This window comes from Lasiosphaeria miniovina (assembly GCF_030549165.1).
Source record: "Lasiosphaeria miniovina strain SMH2392-1A chromosome Unknown B0T26scaffold_2, whole genome shotgun sequence".
Classification (NCBI taxonomy): domain Eukaryota; kingdom Fungi; phylum Ascomycota; class Sordariomycetes; order Sordariales; family Lasiosphaeriaceae; genus Lasiosphaeria; species Lasiosphaeria miniovina.
In genome coordinates, this window is record NW_026848221.1 from 2,880,736 (window position 1) to 2,898,437 (window position 17,702).

The following is a 17,702-nucleotide window of genomic DNA, read 5'->3' on the forward strand; positions in this document are numbered from 1 at the left end:
GCTTCCTCACCAGGCCACCCGGGCAAAGAAGCCCTTTGGCCGGGTTCTGACAAGGAACTTGCGGCCCTCGTCCAGCACGAGGAGGCCCAGGCCGAACGCCATGGGCAGGAACCAGTGCTCGACCGGCACGGGCGCTGTGCCCAGCACCGTCTGCAGCGCCGGGATGTACAGCCAGAAGAAGGCCATGCCGAGCGCGAACAGGATGGCCGGGAACAGGTAGTAGTTTCTCGTCTCCTTGAACAGCGGCGGGTGCTGGAAGATGGACAGGCGGCGGGTGCGCACGGCCAAGAGATTGAACCATTGCCTGTTTTCACGCCAATCAGCAAGAGGACCGACACCCAAGATTATTGCACGGGGGGACAAGCGCAACATACATCACCACGAGCGTCACAAAGTAGACGGAGCTGGCCTCGTTCAGCTTCTGGGCGTAATAGTCCGGGTCGATGGTGTCGGGCAGGTTGCCAAACGAGAACCAGATGTCGCTGAAGGCGATGCCGTTGCGCTCGAGGTACCAGTACGCCATGGCGAATGACGCCACCGTCTCGAGCACGCCCACCACGCCGTAGCTCTGCACGATAAGCTTCCAGTCCACAAGCCGGTCGACGCCAATCTTGCGCGGCGGCCGCAGGAGCACGTCGGCCTCGGGCGTTTCGTACGCCAGCGCCGTCGCCGCCAGGCAATCGGTAAAGCAACTGTGCACACACGTCAGTCCGTAAATAATCATCCTCCCCAATCCGATAGGGGGGGGGGGGGGGGGGGGGGGGGGGGGGGGGCGGTAGCGTGGGCGATGTCACATCACAGTTGACTAACTGACCAGATGATGATCATGAGAAAGCTGCTCAGGATCTGGGGCACGCCGAACACGACGTTGGTCAGCACGGGCCAGAACTCGCTGAAGCTGCCGGCGGGGAGCAGGTAGGCGATGGTCTTCTTGAGGTTGTCAAACATCATGCGGCCGAAGCGCAGGGCCTCGACCATGCTCGAAAACGAGTCGAGCAGGACCATGTCGGCGGCCTCGACGGCGATGTCGCTGCCGCTGCCCACCCCGATGCCGATGTCGGCGGCCCGCAGCGCCGGCGCGTCGTTAACGCCGTCGCCCGTCATGCCGACCACGTGGCCGCGCGCCTGCAGCTCGCGCACGATGCGCAGCTTCTGCTCCGGTGTCGTGCGCGCAAACACCACCTCCGTGTACGCCGCCACCAGCCAGTCCCACTGCGCGTCGTTCATCGACATGAGGTCGGACCCGGTCAGCACGATGGACGTTGACCCGGTCGACTCTTCCTCTTCGGGCGTGTGGTGGCCCTTTTTCCGCTCTTTTGCCATCGGCTCCCTGGATAGCGCCGCCACGCTGTCGACGGCGCTGTTTGGGTGGGTGATGATGCCGCAGTCTCTGGCGATGGCCTGGGCCGTGAGGGCGAAATCCCCCGTAACCTAAAACAAAAGACCAAAAGAGTCAGCAGTGGGATAGGGACTTTCAGTACTCGTTCGTTCATTCCGCCACTGACCATGAAAATGCGGATTCCGGCTCTGCGCAGCGTCCTGATGACCTCCGGAATCTCCTGGCGCGGTGGGTCGGCAATCGCCACCATGCCGACGAGGGTCAGCCCACCCCTTGCTTGCTCCAGCATGCAGTCCTCAAAGGCAGCTGACGACGGCGAACACGTAATCGACGACTTTGAGATTGTCTTGTGGGCAAGAAGCAGAACCCGGCGTCCTTGGGCAGACCACTCGTTCTTGATCTTGTCCATGGTCTGTCGCGCCGCGGCCGTCAAGCTCAACGCCACGCCCGAAGTGTCTGTGTAGTTGGTGCATCGGTCAAGCAAGATCTCTGGGGCCCCCTTGATGGTGAGAAGCCTACATTCCCGTCGAGTGTCAGTCAGTCAGTCAGTCAGTCAACGAGCCCGGTCAGCCTCAACTGCAGATGGTCGACTTACATGTCGCCAGGCTCAAAGATGGCCGCAGTGGCATTGGGGACAGCGAGGCTCAGCCCGTCGGGGCTGGTATAGCCGAGAACTCTGATCATGAACTTGTTCTTGCTGTTGAACGCCAGGTCGAACTTTGTGGCCCAGCAGTTCTTCAACTGCGAGACTGGGCCGAGGCTCTCCGAAAAGCGAAGGATGGCTTGGTCCGTGGCATCGCCGTGGATCTTGCGGTGGGCGAGCGGCAAATGCTTAGTGGTAGCATCAAACTCGCCCGCGTTGCACAGCCCAGAGACACTCCGGAGCTGGTCGAGCGCGTTGCTTGCCATGCCTCCCTCAGCCGTACGATCGGCTACGAGGGTGTCACGGGCTTCGTCCGCACTCATCTGCCGGCCTCCAATCGCGCAGTCTGTGACAAGCATTTTGTTCTGCGGTCAATTTTAGCTTTCAACGCTGGCTGTGAAAAGGACAGCTAGCATAGACCAACCTCTGTGAGCGTCCCAGTCTTGTCGGAGCAGATGACAGACACACAACCCAGAGTCTCGACCGTCTTCAGAGATTTGCAGAGGACCTTGTTCTTGCGCATCATATTGGCACTGATCGTGAGACTGGCAGTCAAGGCGACCGGAAGGCCTTCGGGGATGAAAGCCACGGCAACCGACACGAGCGAGACTATCAGAGTCGGAACATTGATCCAGTTGGGGTAGCTTCTTCTCAACCAGGCCGCCCTTGAAAAAACAATATTAGTCAGTGCCTGATCAGTTACAGAATACGAGCATCATGCAGCTGCTGGCTAGGCTTCCTCACCAAAGGATGATGACCAAGAGTATCATGGAGAACATAATGGAGCAGATGACGAGGACAAAGTTGAGCACTTCGCGTTCCAAGGGTGTCATTTCAGTCTTGGGCTCGTTTGTCAGCGTGGCGATGCGACCAAAGACGGTGCGGTTTCCCGTTGCGACCACGACGCCGGTGCAAGTGCCCGAGGCGCAGTGGGTGCCTTGGAGGCCAATGTTCTTCGTTTCAAGGTAGTTTTGGTCTGTGCCCTCGACGGTTGCCACCAATGGGACAGATTCACCTATTGAGACGGTGCGGCTAATTAGCGGGAGGTTGGCAAGGAGCGCAACGGATTCGGGGGCTGCCTTGCCTGTAAGAACGGAGCGATCAAACTTTGCATCAGATGACACCTGAACGAATCTCACATCAGCTGGCAACTTGTTGCCGGCCTTTATGACGATGACGTCGCCGGGGACAAGGTCGGCCGCCATGGCCGAGACCAGGGCGCTGTCCCGAGTAACCAGGCACTCGTTCGGGATCATGGTCTTGATTGACGCCATGACGCGTGACGAAGACCAGTCTTGCCACATGTTGAACGCGGCTTGGATGAAGAATACTGCAAGCAACACGATGGCCAGAGCGAGGTTGGCCGTGGCGGGCGGCTGCCCCAGCGGCTTCCAGGCGACGAAGACGAGGATTGAGCCGACGAGAAGCACGGATCCGAACCCCTTGAAAAAGTATCCCACGGTCTGCTGGATTCGGTGGCTCTCGGGCGAGGACGGCGTGTTTTTCCCGTACTTGACCGTCCTTCGTTCGACCTGCTCGCTGGACAACCCTTGGTCTACGGACGTGGACAGGCGCCGGACCGCCTCGTCCACTGACACAGTATGCCATTCGAGATCGGCAAGATCTGCGATTCAAGCCGTCGCTGTCAGTCGCGTGTCTCTTGCAGTCGCGTGTCTCTTGTGTAGAAGATGAGTCACTGGAGCAAATCGAAAAAATGCATTACCAGTAGTGGCGGATTTCTGGGCTTTCTTTGCGACCTCGCCTTTGCGGTTGTAGTCGTCAATGTCGATAGAACTGGGAGACAAGAGATGTTAGCGGGGCTGTCTTGAATCGCCATCCATCTACTGTGGCTGCCCTCGCACAGTATGGCTTACATTGTCCGGTACTGAATCGGCAGAGCAGTTGACGGACTCACGGGTCCGGTGTTGGAGCGGACGCTGCGAATCGAGAGTGAGCTCTGCGAGTGATTGCGACGCAGGCCCGGGCCGCCGGTGGGATCATCTGGGCGACAGCCTTCTACGTCCACCTCGTCGTCCCGCCAGCGAACCCGGTCGGGGCCGCGGTGGGAGCGAGAAGGAGGTACTGGGGGTTTATCCCCTGGCTCCCCCATCCTGACGGCGCTCGCGCAAATTGGGGAGGCGATGGGCCCGAGACGAGGGTCGGCGGTGGAGACGGGAAATGGACAAGCAAGATGACAACCGCGAGAAATGGAGAGAGCTGTGTCTGTTGTTGTGAAGGAGGATCTGCCGTCTCCCGCTATTCTTATACTTGATGGGAGCGGTGTGATACAGGACCGACTACCTTGGTCTGTTGACTAGACTCGGCAAAGGGTCGCTCCAAGTCGGGTGGCACTACTAGTCCAGCATCCGGACTCAGGCCGCAGAGAGAAGCGACCGAGGGGGGGCTCAAAGGTTCTTGACGATACTGGACCGCTCGAACCAAAGAAACCCCGCAGAGGCCGATAAGTAATCCCCTGATAATGCTCTGCTCGACCAAGGCGGCCAGGGACGGGAACTTGCGGCAACCTACTACGTACAATACATTACCTTGTTCTAGATTAGGTCAAAAGGCCCGAGGGATGCCCCGGTTTTAGCGAACTGTTGCAGTATCCATATTATTCTTGCCCCGAAAGTCAACAGCCGCCAGGTGTGGGTGTGGCCCGTAATTAGGTCGTTGGAGGGGAATGGAACAGAGTGCGGCTGTGGGGATCACATGTTCCATGTCATGTCCCATCGTCACTTCCAGCTTGTTGCGACTTGTTGGTAACCGGGTGGAATGTAACAATGAAACGGCTTTGGTCCGGACTTGCGACTCGCGCGGCAGTCGACCAAGTCTTTTTTTTCTCCAAGGGGAGACAATAGAGCGAAAATGCCGCATCAAACCGAGAATAAACCAAGGTGGCCTGCTTAAAACAGTAGATCACAAACTGAAAGAAGACCAAGATGGCGAACAAACCGACAACTTGTTCGGTCGGGAAGGGGCGTTGGAAGCTTGATCCGCTGGCTGGAGTGGCAGTTCAGTTGGTTGTCTGGGCCCTCTGGGGAGGCGTCGAGCTTCCCAATGCCCGGCGCTTGGCCGATGCAGCCCACGCACGTGGCAATGGTCGGTACAGCAGTAACAGAGACTGGTAAATCTCTCATAATTGGCTTATGGGAGGAGCCACAGGGAGACGAGGTCTCGCTGCTAGCTGCTACCAAGAATATGGTCATATTAAGGTTTGGCTAGGGCTTGGGCTAGCTCCTGCGCCCCCAGCGATGAATGCATGCAGGGAGCTTGGACCCCCGGAAATTTCCTGTTGGAGGCTGCAGGAGCGGCCACACCAAACGCGCTCTCCCAACCTCGTACGTAACCCTCCTAGCGCAAGCCGGCCGTCCACCCTCTTTCTTTCTTCCTTTGTTTTGGATGGCGCGCACCCTAGATCCCATTCTTGGTCTCGTCACATTCTCGCCCTAGGCTCGGCTGAGCCGCTTGCCTACATCACTAGGCCCAAAGTCGTAGTTACTGCACCTAGGTACGGATACCACAGCTTTGCCCACTTTCTCTCCCATGGAGCTCTTCTTTTCGCAGCTCCGAGGGGTATCTGAAGCTCGTAGCTGCAAGTCGAATCGAGCCTCCCTGCCATGACATGTGCCTTCGTCTCCTCCCTATCCACCCCCCTCTTCAAAAGCCGGTATTTTTCTCGTCCCCACATTCAATCCAAGCTCCGTGGCCCCTGTCGCGTGTCCCGGCTCCACGGGTGGGGCAAAGCCACAAACGGCGGCCTCCCATCCAACCCCTGTTGACCGGCGCTTTGCGTGTCTAGCATTAGGACTGAGAGACTCGCTGGTGCTCCACGCATACCTCACTCAATAGTACATGAGGTGAAAGAGAATTAGACTTCCCCTACCCTTGACCTAATTACAAAAGAAAGGAGTGAATGATTGCCTCGCAATAACCCCTGCCGGCACCAACGAGCACTACCACCTCGACTGTGCGCTATCCGCCATGGCGCTACCTGCTCGGAAATGCACTACGGTAAGGACCGTGACAACTGCGGTCATTGTTACTAGCACGTATTTCTTTGGGTCTTGTGCTTCCCACCCCAGCGTATTGCTCTCTTGGGTGGGTTTCCCAGAACGGCAGCCCGGGCCAACAGAAGGAAAAAAACCTGCGTCCTGGCTCTGCATTGCAGCTTTCCCTAGACGTGACATGCGAGCAGTAAGCAAGCAACCGACTGCATCGAGGATTCGATGGTGGCCCATCCACCATCCAATCGCCGGTTTCTTTTATCTAATTAATCTCGACGATTTGTGTGGGTTCTTGTGTCAAGACAGAGGCCTCCCACCAACTAGCTCCCAGGCCCATTAAACCGACCCCCCCAGCTTGAATCATGAAAATATAACATGAGCGATTTTATATCGTAGTTGGCGGGATGCAGTTTCTGGCCTAGATGCCACCGAGGTGAGAGAGCCCGAGAGTAATTGGACGACTCTTATCATGGCATTCATCTCATCTCATCTCATCGCATCCATCCTTTCCTCGCCTCGCCCCGCCCACGCATTGGATGGAGTGTGGGTGGAGAAGGTCAACTCGATGATTTGGGAGTAGTATTCACATGCCATCTTCCCTCACCGCTTCCCTCTCTTCTTCCCTCTTACTTTCCCCTTTGCCTTCTTCTTTCGGTTCCGGGGACCTGAGCCGCGTCAATGTGCGCCTGCTGAAGGCATTTTCCTATTCGCCCCTCGTGGTAAGAGTTGATAGCTCAAAAAAAGTTGATAGTTCGAAACGGGGTCGTCATCCAAGTGAAAACTGTCTTTTAATAATAGTGCAATAGCCCGCGCTGTTTCCGTCCCTGACATCTCTTGTATTTTCCCTCTCGTATTTCTTGGGCTTCCTCCAAAGTCAGCCCGTTTTGTTTGTTGTGATGAAATCTGGGCGCACTGATCCTTGATTTTCCCCTCAAAAGAAGTATGCATGTTACTTGCTACCGCACTCATGGATCTCTTGCCTAAATGCTAAATGGTATCTACCTCATCGGACGGCCGGAAGTGAGATGGCCAAATTTCTTGAGTTAAACCTGCTAGAGAAGATAAGGCTCAACTATGTGTGTTCTTGGATAGGCAGTCCTACCTAGTTACGACAGCGCTGAATGGACTAGACGGGTCCCTTACGACATAATGAATTTACGATGGTATCTAATATCTCCTTAATGACGGCCATGCTTCGAGGCCACGCTGAGCCCTGAAGATGAGGCAAATTCCAGACGCTACCACTCTCATCGGCTTCTGAGTAATTACTTTGTGTTTGGAATATCATAGTAGTTCGGCAGCCGTTTATGGGCGTCGGATGTGGATCATGGATTTATATAAACAATTATGTCGTTATCAAGTATCAGCAATGGTAAAGTGAGGACGAGATACTACAGGGTGAAGTTTACAAAGAGATTAGCTCATTTTCTAATTCGATTCGGTCTAGTCATATTTAGCTTCGTGGCTCGTCTACTTATGGGGTGGCTTCCACATTAGATCTATCACCGCGCACATATTAAAGCGAATATATCACGCATTTACCGCGGTATAGCAAAAAGTCAAACAATTGAACGGCCCGACAGATTGAAAACTGCAGACTCACGAACTTTACCACCACCACAAGATCAAAGTTTTCGCCCAGGACATATAAAGCGCACAAATTTCTGGCCGCACAGGGTAAAGGGGGCTAGGGGGTTAGGGGGAGAGAAAGCGGCAGGACAACTTCGGACCACATTGCCCCCCCCCCCCCCGCCCCGCCCCTTTTCCCGTCTTGGAACCGTAGGGCACGATATCCCGACCCTGCAGACATGGAGGACGTCCACGCGAGATGTGTGCACACACAACATGTCAACACAGCCAACAGCTGGCGCGGAAACAAAACATACACTGCGTCTTTATTGCCAAGACATCCGTGATTCTTTAGACATCCGTGATTCTTTAGACATCCGTGTTTCTTTCCTTTCTAGATACGACAGATCCATGTGCGTGTGTCCATGTATATAACGAGCATGCAACCCCCGCCAACGCCGCCCTTCCAAAAAGCGAATTTTCTGATCCAGTGAATTCCCCCGATACCAAGCAATCCCTGGATGCAAACCATAAAAACGCCTCGACATGCATGCATCAGTGCCCACCCCGCCACCCCATGATAGGTCACTCTTCGGGTCCGGGCCTCCCGTCCAAATGCTTGGACATGTAAGGGCCGTCGAGCCAGTAGCCGAGCTTCCTGTAGTAGCTGCGGACTCCGACGCCCGAGATGACGCTGATCTTTTCGCTGCCGTGCTCGTCGCGGGCGATGCGCTCGGCCTCCTCCATGAGGAGGGTGCCGAAGCCCTGGTGCTGGAACTTGCGGGGGTCTCTGGCGTGGACGGGAACAGCCATGCCGTAGACGTGCAGCTCACGCACGAGGCTGGTGGGCTGGCCCTTGAGCTCCTCGCGGAACGTGTACTTCTCGGAGCACTTGCGGAGGCGGAGCAGTGCGACCAGAATGTCCTGCTTGGGGTCCTCGTACGCCAGGAACGTCTCCCAGCCGCCGTTGGCCGCGTAGTCGCGCCGAACCAGCTCGATCTGGTTCGGCCGGATCTTGTGCTTGACCTCGTTGACGCCGACCTCGCGCGTGCGCACGTCGCGGCACGTCGTGCCAAAGTCCTTCATGCGCGCTAGCGAGAGCTCGCGGAGGTTGCCGTTCTCGACGCCCGACGTCACCAGCGGCATGGGGATGTCGCGCTGCACGCGGTAGATTCGAGTCCACGGCGGCACAAGCGCCAGGATCCGCGCCACCAGGTCTACGAGCGCGTTGGGCGTATAGTTCTGGTACCGCCCCGTCCGCCAGAGCTCGTAGAGACCAGTCCCGCGGATAACTAGCGTGGGGTAGATCTTGAGACCGTCGGTCCGGAAGGCCGGGTTCTCAAAATACTCGCGGAACTGGTCCAGGTCGCGCTCCATGCCGACGTTGGGCAGATCCGGCATCATGTGGCTGACAACCTTGAAGCCGGCGTCCTTTGCGAGGCAGAACGTCTCGGCGACCGAGGCAACCGTGTGCCCGCGGTTGGTATCGCGTGCAACATCCTCATACAGCGACTGGACGCCGATCTCGAGGCGGGTGCACCCGTACCGCAGCATGCTCGACAGATGGGGTTGAAGGCAGTAGTCCGGCCGCGTCTCTATGGTGATGCCCACGCACTTGATGTTGCTCTGTTCGCCACCGCGGACGGCCTCGTCCACGTCCAGCGTCCCGTACCCACTCAGCGCGTTGTGCAGCTGAGAGATGAACTCGTCCCTGTACGACTCGGGGAGCGACATGAAGGTTCCCCCCATCACAATATATTCCACCTTGTCCACCGAGTGTCCAAGAGCCTTGAGCTGATCGACGCGGCCGCGGGCCTGCTCGAAGGCGTCGTATCGGGCACGGATAGCACGCATCGATGTTGGTTCGTAACCGGTATAAGACTGGGTACTGTATTCAAAGTCCGAGTCGGGTCCTCCAGGGCAGTACACGCAGATGTTGCCGGTGTAGGCGATATGGGGGCATCGGTGAGGCTTGCACATGACGGCGACGACGGCGATACCCGAGGAAGTCCGGATGGGCTTCGCAATGAGCCTCGGCAGGATGTACTTCTTGTAGTGCTCAGGCACAGCGGCGATGATGGCGGTCAGGGGCGGCACGCTGGCGATCCTGTGCTTCTTTGCGAGCTTGGACCGCAGCGTGTTGAGGTTGATGTCCTTCTGGGGATGGGTCGGGTCTTTGGCGGCTTCATGGTCTTCGATCAGGGCGCTGGCGATGTCGGCGCAGCATCGCAGGAATCGCTCGTTCTCGGGCGGAAGGTTGGATGCGTCCTTCTTGCGAGTCGTCGTCGTTGTCGTCGTCGCGGTTACCGTCATTGTCGCCATCTTGAACTGTGAGCTGTTGCGCTGGCTGCAAAGCCGCATCAACTGCGAACCGTCAAGGTCGTGACTCGGTTTTGAGCTTGCCGGGTGGGGCAGAAATTGCAAAGTTAACGTGGTGGGACTTGCCCGAGGCCGTGCGTTGGTGGGGCGGGGCGGTCAGTGGGGCGGTTAGTGGGCCGAATAGCGCCGATCTCAGAGCCTTAGTACCATCCCGGCGAGAGCGAATTCCCACGTTCTCAAGACTACGGAAAGAGGCAAAAAGAGAGCAATCGGGTTACAGCCGTGAGCTACTACGGTACCAACAGCAATCCGATATTGATCTAGAGTAAAATTAATTCACATCACCCTTTTGTCCGGGGGAGAAAAGCAAAAAAAGAAGATTGGGACCAGTGAGGATCGAACTCACGACCTCAGGATTGCTCTAGTGTTCAACCAGATCATATGTGAGAATATGAGACCTGCGCGCTAACCAGCTGCGCCATGGTCCCTGTCGCTGATGAAAATATTGTTCGGAATTGCGGCACATAAGCCAGGACCCACTTTCCTGCGGCGCAGACGGCAATGACATCAGCGCACTGCCCCGCGGTGCTGCTTCCAACAGCATCATTTATTCTTTAGCAGATATACGGAGCAAACTCGATGGTTAGCAATACGAATTCCAGGGTTTGTAGTGTTCTCGAAGCATAAGTGCTATCCATAACCCTTTTATCGGCGTGCTTCAATTATTAGGTAAATAAATAATCCTCATGATTATTCTCGGTTCACGAACCTTCCTTGACGCCGTGCTTGGCAGCCTGGGGCGTCAGCTAACAAGCATATTTGCCCCCATGTTTCGTGGCCTCGTCTCGTGAGGCTGTGCTTCAACACGCCGTAGTATCCGTATATTCCCTCCCAGTTTCTTCATGATCGACATTTCCGAGCCTTTGAGAATACCCACATACGAACAGCGCTTTGTGATCTGGCCAACGCATTTTAATCCGTGATCATCCGCCCGTCTCCGAATCCCAGATGACTTCCGGACATGGGCGCATCCCCGCGCTGGGGGGCACCAACCCCGATTACTATGCAGAGACGGCAAGTATCATGGGCCACGACGCCTCGTCGGGTCCGGGGCGACCGGGGAGGCATTCTCGCTCGCATTCTTACTCTCACCCTCATCGGCCCCAACAGCAGCAGCAGCAGCAGTACCTCAGTCCGCCGGGCGGCGCCGCACCGTATTACCAGCAGCAGCAGTACCTCAGTCCGCCGGGCGGCGCCGCACCGTATTCCCAGCAGCCAGCATACCCATCTCCAACGGGATCCGGCTCAGGGCAAGCGTACTACCCCCCGCCGCCTCCCCAGTCTCTCCCGTCGCCCCAGCTCGGCATCATCGAAGACTACGACCACGGGGACATACCGCCGCCCAAGCCCCCGCGGCCCGTCTCGTCTCATGCCTCGCTAGGCGGTTCTCCAGGCGGCCTGTTACCGTCCCCAGGCGGGTCGCCATCGCCGTCGCCAGGCACGTCGCCAGGCACGTCGCCGTCCGACAAGCCCACGTTCGGCGAGCGCCTGCACCAGTGGAGCGTCAAGGCGGGCGCGCCCATCAACAAGATGGCCAACAAGCTGGGGTCCGAGGCGTTCTGGCCGTCGAGCATGGACCTAGAGTGCGACAAGGCGGCGCGCATTCTGCAGTCCTTCTGCAGCAAGTACCCCCTATCTGTCGCCCTTGCCTCCCCTAGCAAAGAGATAGATGCTGATTCTGACTGCCCGTGGAAACAGAAGATGGCTTCTACACTTCCAACACCACCCAGGGAAGTAGCAGCAGCAACAGCAGCAGCAGCAGCAAGAAGCCGTCCCAAAAGGCCCTCGTCAAGATCCCGCCACGGGCGATCCAGACGGCCGCCGGGCTCGCCATCTTCACCACGTTCCGGACGGGGCTGCACGTGTCCGGGGCAGGGGGGTCAGGGGTTGTAGTCTCGCGGCTGCCGAACGGGGGGTGGTCGCCGCCGTCGGGGTTCGTGGTGCACACGCTGGGGGCGGGGTTCATGGCAGGGGTAGACATCTACGACTGCGTGTGCGTGCTGCGGACGCGGGACGCGGTGCGGGCGTTCAGCGCGCGGCCGCGGCTGTCGCTGGGGGGCGAGATCGGGCTGGCGGCGGGCCCGGTCGGGGCGGGCGCGTCGTTCGAGTCTGCGCTGGGCGGCAGCGCCGGCGACGACACGGCTAAGCCCGTGTGGAGCTACATGAAGAGCCGTGGCTTCTATGCTGGGGTGCAGGCCGACGGCACCGTTGTGGTGGCGCGCCCCGACGCCAACGCCGCCTTTTACGGCAGAAAGGGTGTCACGGTCGACGAGATCCTCAGGGGCGATGTGCCCGCGCAGGGCCCGCCGGGCATGTGGCCGTCGGGCGCTAGGCAGCTGATGAGAGCCCTGAACGCAGCCGACGGCCGTCGTGATGCGGATGGCAGTGCTGCACGCGAGCCGAGCAGAGGGCCAAGGCCAGGAGATGTGCGGACTAGGGACGGTGAAAACGAACTCGACCCGCCGCCTCCATACACAAGGGGGAGATACTAAGAGGGTGCACAGAGGACGCTGGAAGATCAAGCTGGACATGGAAAGCTGGAGCCACGACGAGCCATGACTGATGATGTAACATGTAACTTGCTTTCCTTGAGAAATTAGGCTTTATTTTGCTCGGCTTAGGACGCTGTATTCAGAAGGCCGTGCTCTTACTAGCTATGCGACATGTTTGGGTAGTTACAAATCACTAAAATCACACAAACATCACAGGACTTGTCCCAAAGTTAATGCTGGACGCTAAGTCCTTGTCTATTCGACAGTCTCACCCCTCTGCCCAACTGGCCTCCCAACAGCTATTACACGTGGTCATACATGTACACTACAAGTACAAGCCCTCAGGCTCGCCTTCCTGCTTGGTACGGAGCACTCTCTCCCGCGCAGACCGGAAGTCGGCCATCTGTACACGCATTCTGCGCTCCCGGAGCGCCATCAGACCGGCCTCGGAACAGATTGCCTTGATGTCGGCACCCGACAAGTCGTCCTTCTGGGCAATGAACTCCTCGAGATCCACGTCCTCGTTGAGCGACATCTTGCTCGTGTGGAGCGTAAAGATCTTTCGCTTCGTGTTCTGGTCGGGGTTTTCGAACAGAATCTTTCGGTCGATACGGCCGGGGCGGATCAAAGCAGGATCGAGAGTTTCGATCTTGTTCGTCGCCATGATGACCTTGACGTCTCCACGGTCATCGAAGCCGTCCAGCTGGTTGAGCAGCTCCAGCATAGTTCGCTGCACTTCACGCTCGCCGCCAGAGGTCGAGTCGTAACGCTTCGTGCCAATAGCATCGATCTCGTCGATAAACACAATAGAGGGCGCGTTCTCTGCGGCAACCTGTAATCTGTCAGACTCCCTTCCGGTCAGGTCACCGTAAGAGGCTTGCTTACCTGGAACAGCTGGCGAACCAACCGCGGTCCGTCACCCAGATACTTCTGGATCAACTCACTGCCTACAATGCGCAGGAAGGTCGCCGAGGTCTGGTTCGCCACCGCCTTGGCCAGCAGAGTCTTTCCGGTACCGGGGGCGCCATAGAGAATGACACCCTTTGGCGGCTTGATGCCCATCTCCTCGTAGAGCTCCGGGTGGAGCAGGGGCAGCTCGACCGACTCCCGAACTTCTTGGATCTGTTGTTCGAGACCACCAATATCGGCGTACGACTCTGTAGGCGCCTTGTCTAGCTTCATGACGCTGACCAGCGGGTCCGTGTCGTCTGTAAGAACGCCGACAATGCTGACGCTCTTGTGGTGAAGCAGGATGCTGGCGCCGGGCTCAAGTAGATCCTTGTCAACAAAGCTCATGATGCTGACGTAGTACTCGGGGCCAGTTGTGCTAGAGACAATAGCGTGGTCGTCGTCGATCATCTCCTCGAGGGTGCCGACTCCCATGGGGCTACCACGCATGTCATCGACACGGCCTCGCTCGTCGGCCATTCTATCCGACGACTCAAGCTCCGAAGCGGGAGCCGAGTTATCCTTGACCGCCTTGGCTTTGCGCAGGCGTTCCTGATTCTCGACGTATTCCTCCTCCAGAAGCAGGTGGTCGTGGATGCGCTGCATGCGCAGCAGCCGGAGCTTGCATCGGCTCGTCGGGTAGACGGGCGGCAGCTTCGCAGCAGCGCTGGTGCCACCAGCCTTCTTCTTCTTGCGCCCAATGCGGGTCGTCGGTCTTGGGGGCGGCTCGTACTTGGGCTTGTCCTTCTGTAATCGCAGGCGGAGGTCAGCATGACGACGTTCAATCCACAAGCCGTAGCCAACAACGACAGGCTTCAATCGGTATCGCGCATTCATCTCGGAAAGAACGAACCTTTTTGTCTTTCTCGTCTCGGCCATCTTGGCCTCCTCCGCCCATACCAGATTGACTCTGACCCTGCAGTTCAAGTTAGAGCATGTCGGCGTGGGATCTCAGCCTGATCAACTAACCATCTTAGCTGCTCAGCCGCCGGTCGGAAATTAAGAGAAACGATCGATTGTTCGCCTGGGATATATGCGATGCTCGAATGACAAACGCTAGGTTTGTTTTTCCGCGCCTACAAATGGCGCGCAGAAATCGGCGATGAATGGCAGTCACAGTCGAAGGGTGATGCAGAGATGCAAGGAGCTGGTAGCTTCGTTGGCCCTGCGCTTTGCTCAGCACCGTCAGGCGGCAGCGAGACGCGCGACCGTGCACGGACCACGAAATATTACCTAAGCCAAAGCTCAGGGACGGGCCAACCTAGAAGGACTTAGATTTCGGGCACTGCCAGAGGTAGGTACCTATCTTACGGTATCCCGAACCTTGGATTCCGTACTTTCACGCAACCTGCCGAGTCAGTGAGTGCCAGAAATGTAAATAAGATCGGGCAAGTGTTACCACGAATCCGGAATCTTGCTCTTCATTTTGTCGCCAGCCAATAACAAGCCGAGATACCGGGCAGCTCGGCTCGCTCGCTCCAAAGCTCAGCGTCAAACAGCTCCGGGACGAAGGAGCCGACGGCAAGAAGCCTTTCGCACGGCTACTTTTGTGCATGAGCATGAGAACCGCCGTGGACGTGGACGTTTCTCGGGTCTCAGCCAAATGCTCATAATATGGTAGAAATTACCGCCGATTACGCAGCTTGCTGCATGGCAGAGTCGGAAAAGGCTGAGCTTCCATCTTCTACCTATTGCCTACCAGAGGTATGCACAGTACAGTACCATTAACAAAAGCAGATTCGAATTCGGAACGCCTCACGCCAATCGCCATATTGTATGGCAGCCTACCCGTTGGTAAACCCCATCCATCTCAGGCCGCCCAGCCCTGTACGTGTGTCATACGTATCCGTATTTAGTCCGGTGCCGTTGGTAGTCCAGCACCTCCCTCCCGCCCGCGAGAACGGAGCACCTGTTGCGGTTTCATTTCCATCCCGGCCGCCTTTCCATTTTTTGCGAATGACTTCTCCCCGCCCGGCACCACATTGCATCTTCAGGCAGCGTCAGCGAAACGGTCTTTAAGGTTTGCAGGCTTTGGGCCCCGACTGCCTTACTTACCTTACCTAAAGGCGGAACCTTGACTTGAGTTTTGCCTTGCCCTGGTTTCATCCCAGTCGGGCCCGCCGTTTCGATAGGCTTTCCATTAGATTGTCAACCCAGGCTGTTGCCCAAAATCTTGCATCAGAAGTCAGCCTAGAGTGTTATTAGGTTAGGTTGTTCCCTCTCCAAATATCCAGTTCTCCGCTGTTGCCCGGCCCACCCCTCCCGCACAGCTACCTTACCAACTTACCTATCAGGTACGTACCAACCTACGTGTGCTGCGGAATTCTCCCCCTCCATACTTTAGCGGGCCCTCCTATTCCTTCCGCAGCCCAGTCTCAAACCGACTCACGAAGCAGCGAAACTACGAAGCCACCACCACATCCTTTTTTTCTCCCCCAAGGCTGTCAGCAACCATGGCCTCTACGCGCGAACGTCGGATAGCGAAGGAGCTTGCCGACATTCACAATGACAAGGATAACTCGGGCGTCGTCGCGCACCCTGTCGACCCCGCCAATCTGACCCATCTCAAGGGCACATTTCCCGGTCCCCCCGACTCACCCTACGCCGGAGGCACTTTCCAGGTCGACATCGTCATTCCGGAGATGTACCCCTTCAAGTCGCCCGTCATGAAGTTCGACACCAAGATCTGGCACCCCAACGTCAGCAGTGTTACGGTAAGCAGACGACCTCTCCAGCCGGGCCCAGCCCGATACGGCGGCAGCCCCTCGCTCCCCTCCCCCCTTTTCTGCCCACCTCCAAAACCCGATCTCTTCACTAGACTGTTCTGTTGCTAACTACCGTCCTTGCTCAACTAGGGAGCTATCTGCCTCGACACGCTTGGCGCCGGCTGGTCGCCCGTAGGCACCATCAAGATGGCACTGATCTCGCTGCGCATGCTCCTAGAGTCGCCGAACCCCAAGGACCCTCAAGACGCCGAGGTGGCGAAAATGCTGATGGATAGCCCGGCCCAGTTCGCTCAAAAGGCACACGACTGGTCTGTCAAGTACGCGGGCGCGCCGAGGCGCGACATCGCCGCCGAGACGTTCGAGAAGCAGAAGGCTGCCGAGGAGAAGAAGGACGACCCTTCGAGGTACGTAGACGGCTCGGCTCCTCCTCCCTCCGACTAGGCTGCCGCTGCCAGTCTGCTAGACTATGGCTGAGCTTCGTTGACGCCTGATTCTCCATGCTGTATAGGTACCAAGGGTATAGCCGGGTTCTGGTCGACCGTTTTGTCGGCATGGGATTCGATGTCGACCAAGTCGTCGAAGCGTTCAACTTTGTCGGCATAGACCGCAACGGTGGAGAAGACTACGATCTCGAAGAGGCATACATGGGTGATATCACCGCCCGGCTACTCGGCGAACAGTAGAACAATCGACCTCTGAACGCGGCCGGGAAGGCGGTAAGAGCAAAGTGTAGCTGCGGTTTTCCACACACGACTTTTGTTCTACGAAATCTTTCTCAAATACGCGGCAAGAAAACCATACCCAACTGTTTCACCATGCTAAGAGATGAAGTATAAGGATAGAATAACCTGGCGGCTTTCTCTTGTCAAGATGAAGTGAGGATGAGCCCACGGGGTGGGTGGGGCAGCGGAGGTGAGCGAGAAGCGAAAGAACAGGGAGGGCCGACCACGGTTGGGACTCCTCTGTCCCCCTCTACTCTCCCATCCGAAGGAATAGCACGCATCGGGAAAGGAGTTTACGGGAGAATACATGGTCGTACCTATAAGGAGGGTTTTTTTTCTTCTCTTATTTTCTTTCTGGTTTTTTCTTTTTCCCCCATCCGTCAACTTTGCTACTTTGCAAGTCTCTAGATTGCGAGCTCTTTTCCGCAACTTGTTTTTTTTTTTTTTTCATTTCTCGTTTCTCGGCGTGACGGAAACGGAGCAGGACGGCTAATACATCTTCCCGGCGTGGAGGATCGGTTTGTATGTGTTTCTTCATTTTTGCTTTTCTTTCAGAAAAATAAGTGGGAGGCCAAATTTTTCATACAACATAAGCGCTTTTTAATTCGCTGGTCCAGACCAAACCTCAAACCCCCAAACTAAAATTTCTTCTCCTCATTTTTTACCTCTGACCCTCTTGTTGTTCCGAACAACCACAGCCCGGGGCAGGAGATAGCATGTCTTTCTATATTGGCATGGATGGAGTTCTCTACTGGTCTTCCTTTCCGAGTTGCTGAGGCCCATCGGCCTAGCAGAATCTACGAATTGTAGTATTTTCTTCATTCCGAAACTTGTAAAAATTCGTGACACCATGTATCTGTTAGCTCAGAATTGGGTG

General features: G+C 56.8%; 5 protein-coding genes and 1 non-coding gene across 6 annotated transcripts; 2 read left to right on the top strand and 4 right to left on the bottom strand.

The window, feature by feature from the left end:
* Nucleotides 1–6: 6 nt before the first annotated feature.
* B0T26DRAFT_738235 (uncharacterized protein) lies at nt 7–4,092 on the bottom strand (the record flags this gene model as incomplete). The annotated part of the gene is made up of 10 exons (XM_060443565.1): nt 7–304; nt 375–692; nt 815–1,431; nt 1,506–1,854; nt 1,935–2,347; nt 2,407–2,647; nt 2,727–2,997; nt 3,067–3,606; nt 3,706–3,776; nt 3,857–4,092. 10 exons carry the CDS (start codon nt 4,090–4,092, stop codon nt 7–9), a joined length of 3,354 nt encoding a protein of 1,117 aa, XP_060300425.1.
* A 3,801-nt stretch (nt 4,093–7,893) lies between these two features.
* B0T26DRAFT_695003 (histone acetyltransferase ELP3-like protein) lies at nt 7,894–10,016 on the bottom strand. The gene has a single exon (XM_060441274.1). It carries the CDS (start codon nt 9,917–9,919, stop codon nt 8,144–8,146), a length of 1,776 nt encoding a protein of 591 aa, XP_060300426.1. The 5' UTR covers nt 9,920–10,016; the 3' UTR covers nt 7,894–8,143.
* A 242-nt stretch (nt 10,017–10,258) lies between these two features.
* On the bottom strand, nt 10,259–10,365 carry B0T26DRAFT_t76. Its single transcript has one exon. It is a non-coding gene; the product is annotated as a tRNA-Met (tRNA).
* A 1,027-nt stretch (nt 10,366–11,392) lies between these two features.
* Nucleotides 11,393–12,363, top strand: B0T26DRAFT_600466 (uncharacterized protein; the record flags this gene model as incomplete). Its single annotated transcript, XM_060435722.1, has 2 exons — nt 11,393–11,562; nt 11,676–12,363. Coding segments are annotated over 2 exons (858 nt in total), but the record flags the coding sequence as incomplete, so codon positions are not given.
* A 152-nt stretch (nt 12,364–12,515) lies between these two features.
* On the bottom strand, nt 12,516–14,505 carry B0T26DRAFT_139858 (P-loop containing nucleoside triphosphate hydrolase protein). The gene is made up of 4 exons (XM_060433393.1): nt 14,347–14,505; nt 14,231–14,293; nt 13,315–14,124; nt 12,516–13,261 (listed from the first exon to the last, which is right to left on the bottom strand). Exons 1-4 carry the CDS (start codon nt 14,347–14,349, stop codon nt 12,755–12,757), a joined length of 1,383 nt encoding a protein of 460 aa, XP_060300428.1. The 5' UTR covers nt 14,350–14,505; the 3' UTR covers nt 12,516–12,754.
* A 1,108-nt stretch (nt 14,506–15,613) lies between these two features.
* Nucleotides 15,614–16,885, top strand: B0T26DRAFT_139888 (putative ubiquitin carrier protein). The gene is made up of 3 exons (XM_060433394.1): nt 15,614–16,091; nt 16,233–16,507; nt 16,612–16,885. The coding sequence occupies exons 1-3, from the start codon at nt 15,831–15,833 to the stop codon at nt 16,784–16,786; spliced, it is 711 nt and encodes a 236-aa protein (XP_060300429.1). The 5' UTR covers nt 15,614–15,830; the 3' UTR covers nt 16,787–16,885.
* Nucleotides 16,886–17,702: the final 817 nt, after the last annotated feature.

Bases quoted from the DNA above. Each gene is read 5' to 3' on its own strand.
- B0T26DRAFT_139888 (XM_060433394.1), top strand. From the start codon at position 15,831: ATGGCCTCTACGCGCGAACGTCGGATAGCGAAGGAGCTTGCCGACATT. The intron at 16,092-16,232 runs GTAAGCAGACGA...TTGCTCAACTAG, and splicing joins CCAACGTCAGCAGTGTTACG to GGAGCTATCTGCCTCGACAC. The intron at 16,508-16,611 runs GTACGTAGACGG...CATGCTGTATAG, and splicing joins AAGAAGGACGACCCTTCGAG to GTACCAAGGGTATAGCCGGG.
- B0T26DRAFT_695003 (XM_060441274.1), bottom strand. From the start codon at position 9,919: ATGCGGCTTTGCAGCCAGCGCAACAGCTCACAGTTCAAGATGGCGACA.
- B0T26DRAFT_139858 (XM_060433393.1), bottom strand. The intron at 14,125-14,230 runs GTTCGTTCTTTC...CTGCGATTACAG, and splicing joins GAGACGAGAAAGACAAAAAG to AAGGACAAGCCCAAGTACGA. The intron at 13,262-13,314 runs GTAAGCAAGCCT...GACAGATTACAG, and splicing joins TGGTTCGCCAGCTGTTCCAG to GTTGCCGCAGAGAACGCGCC.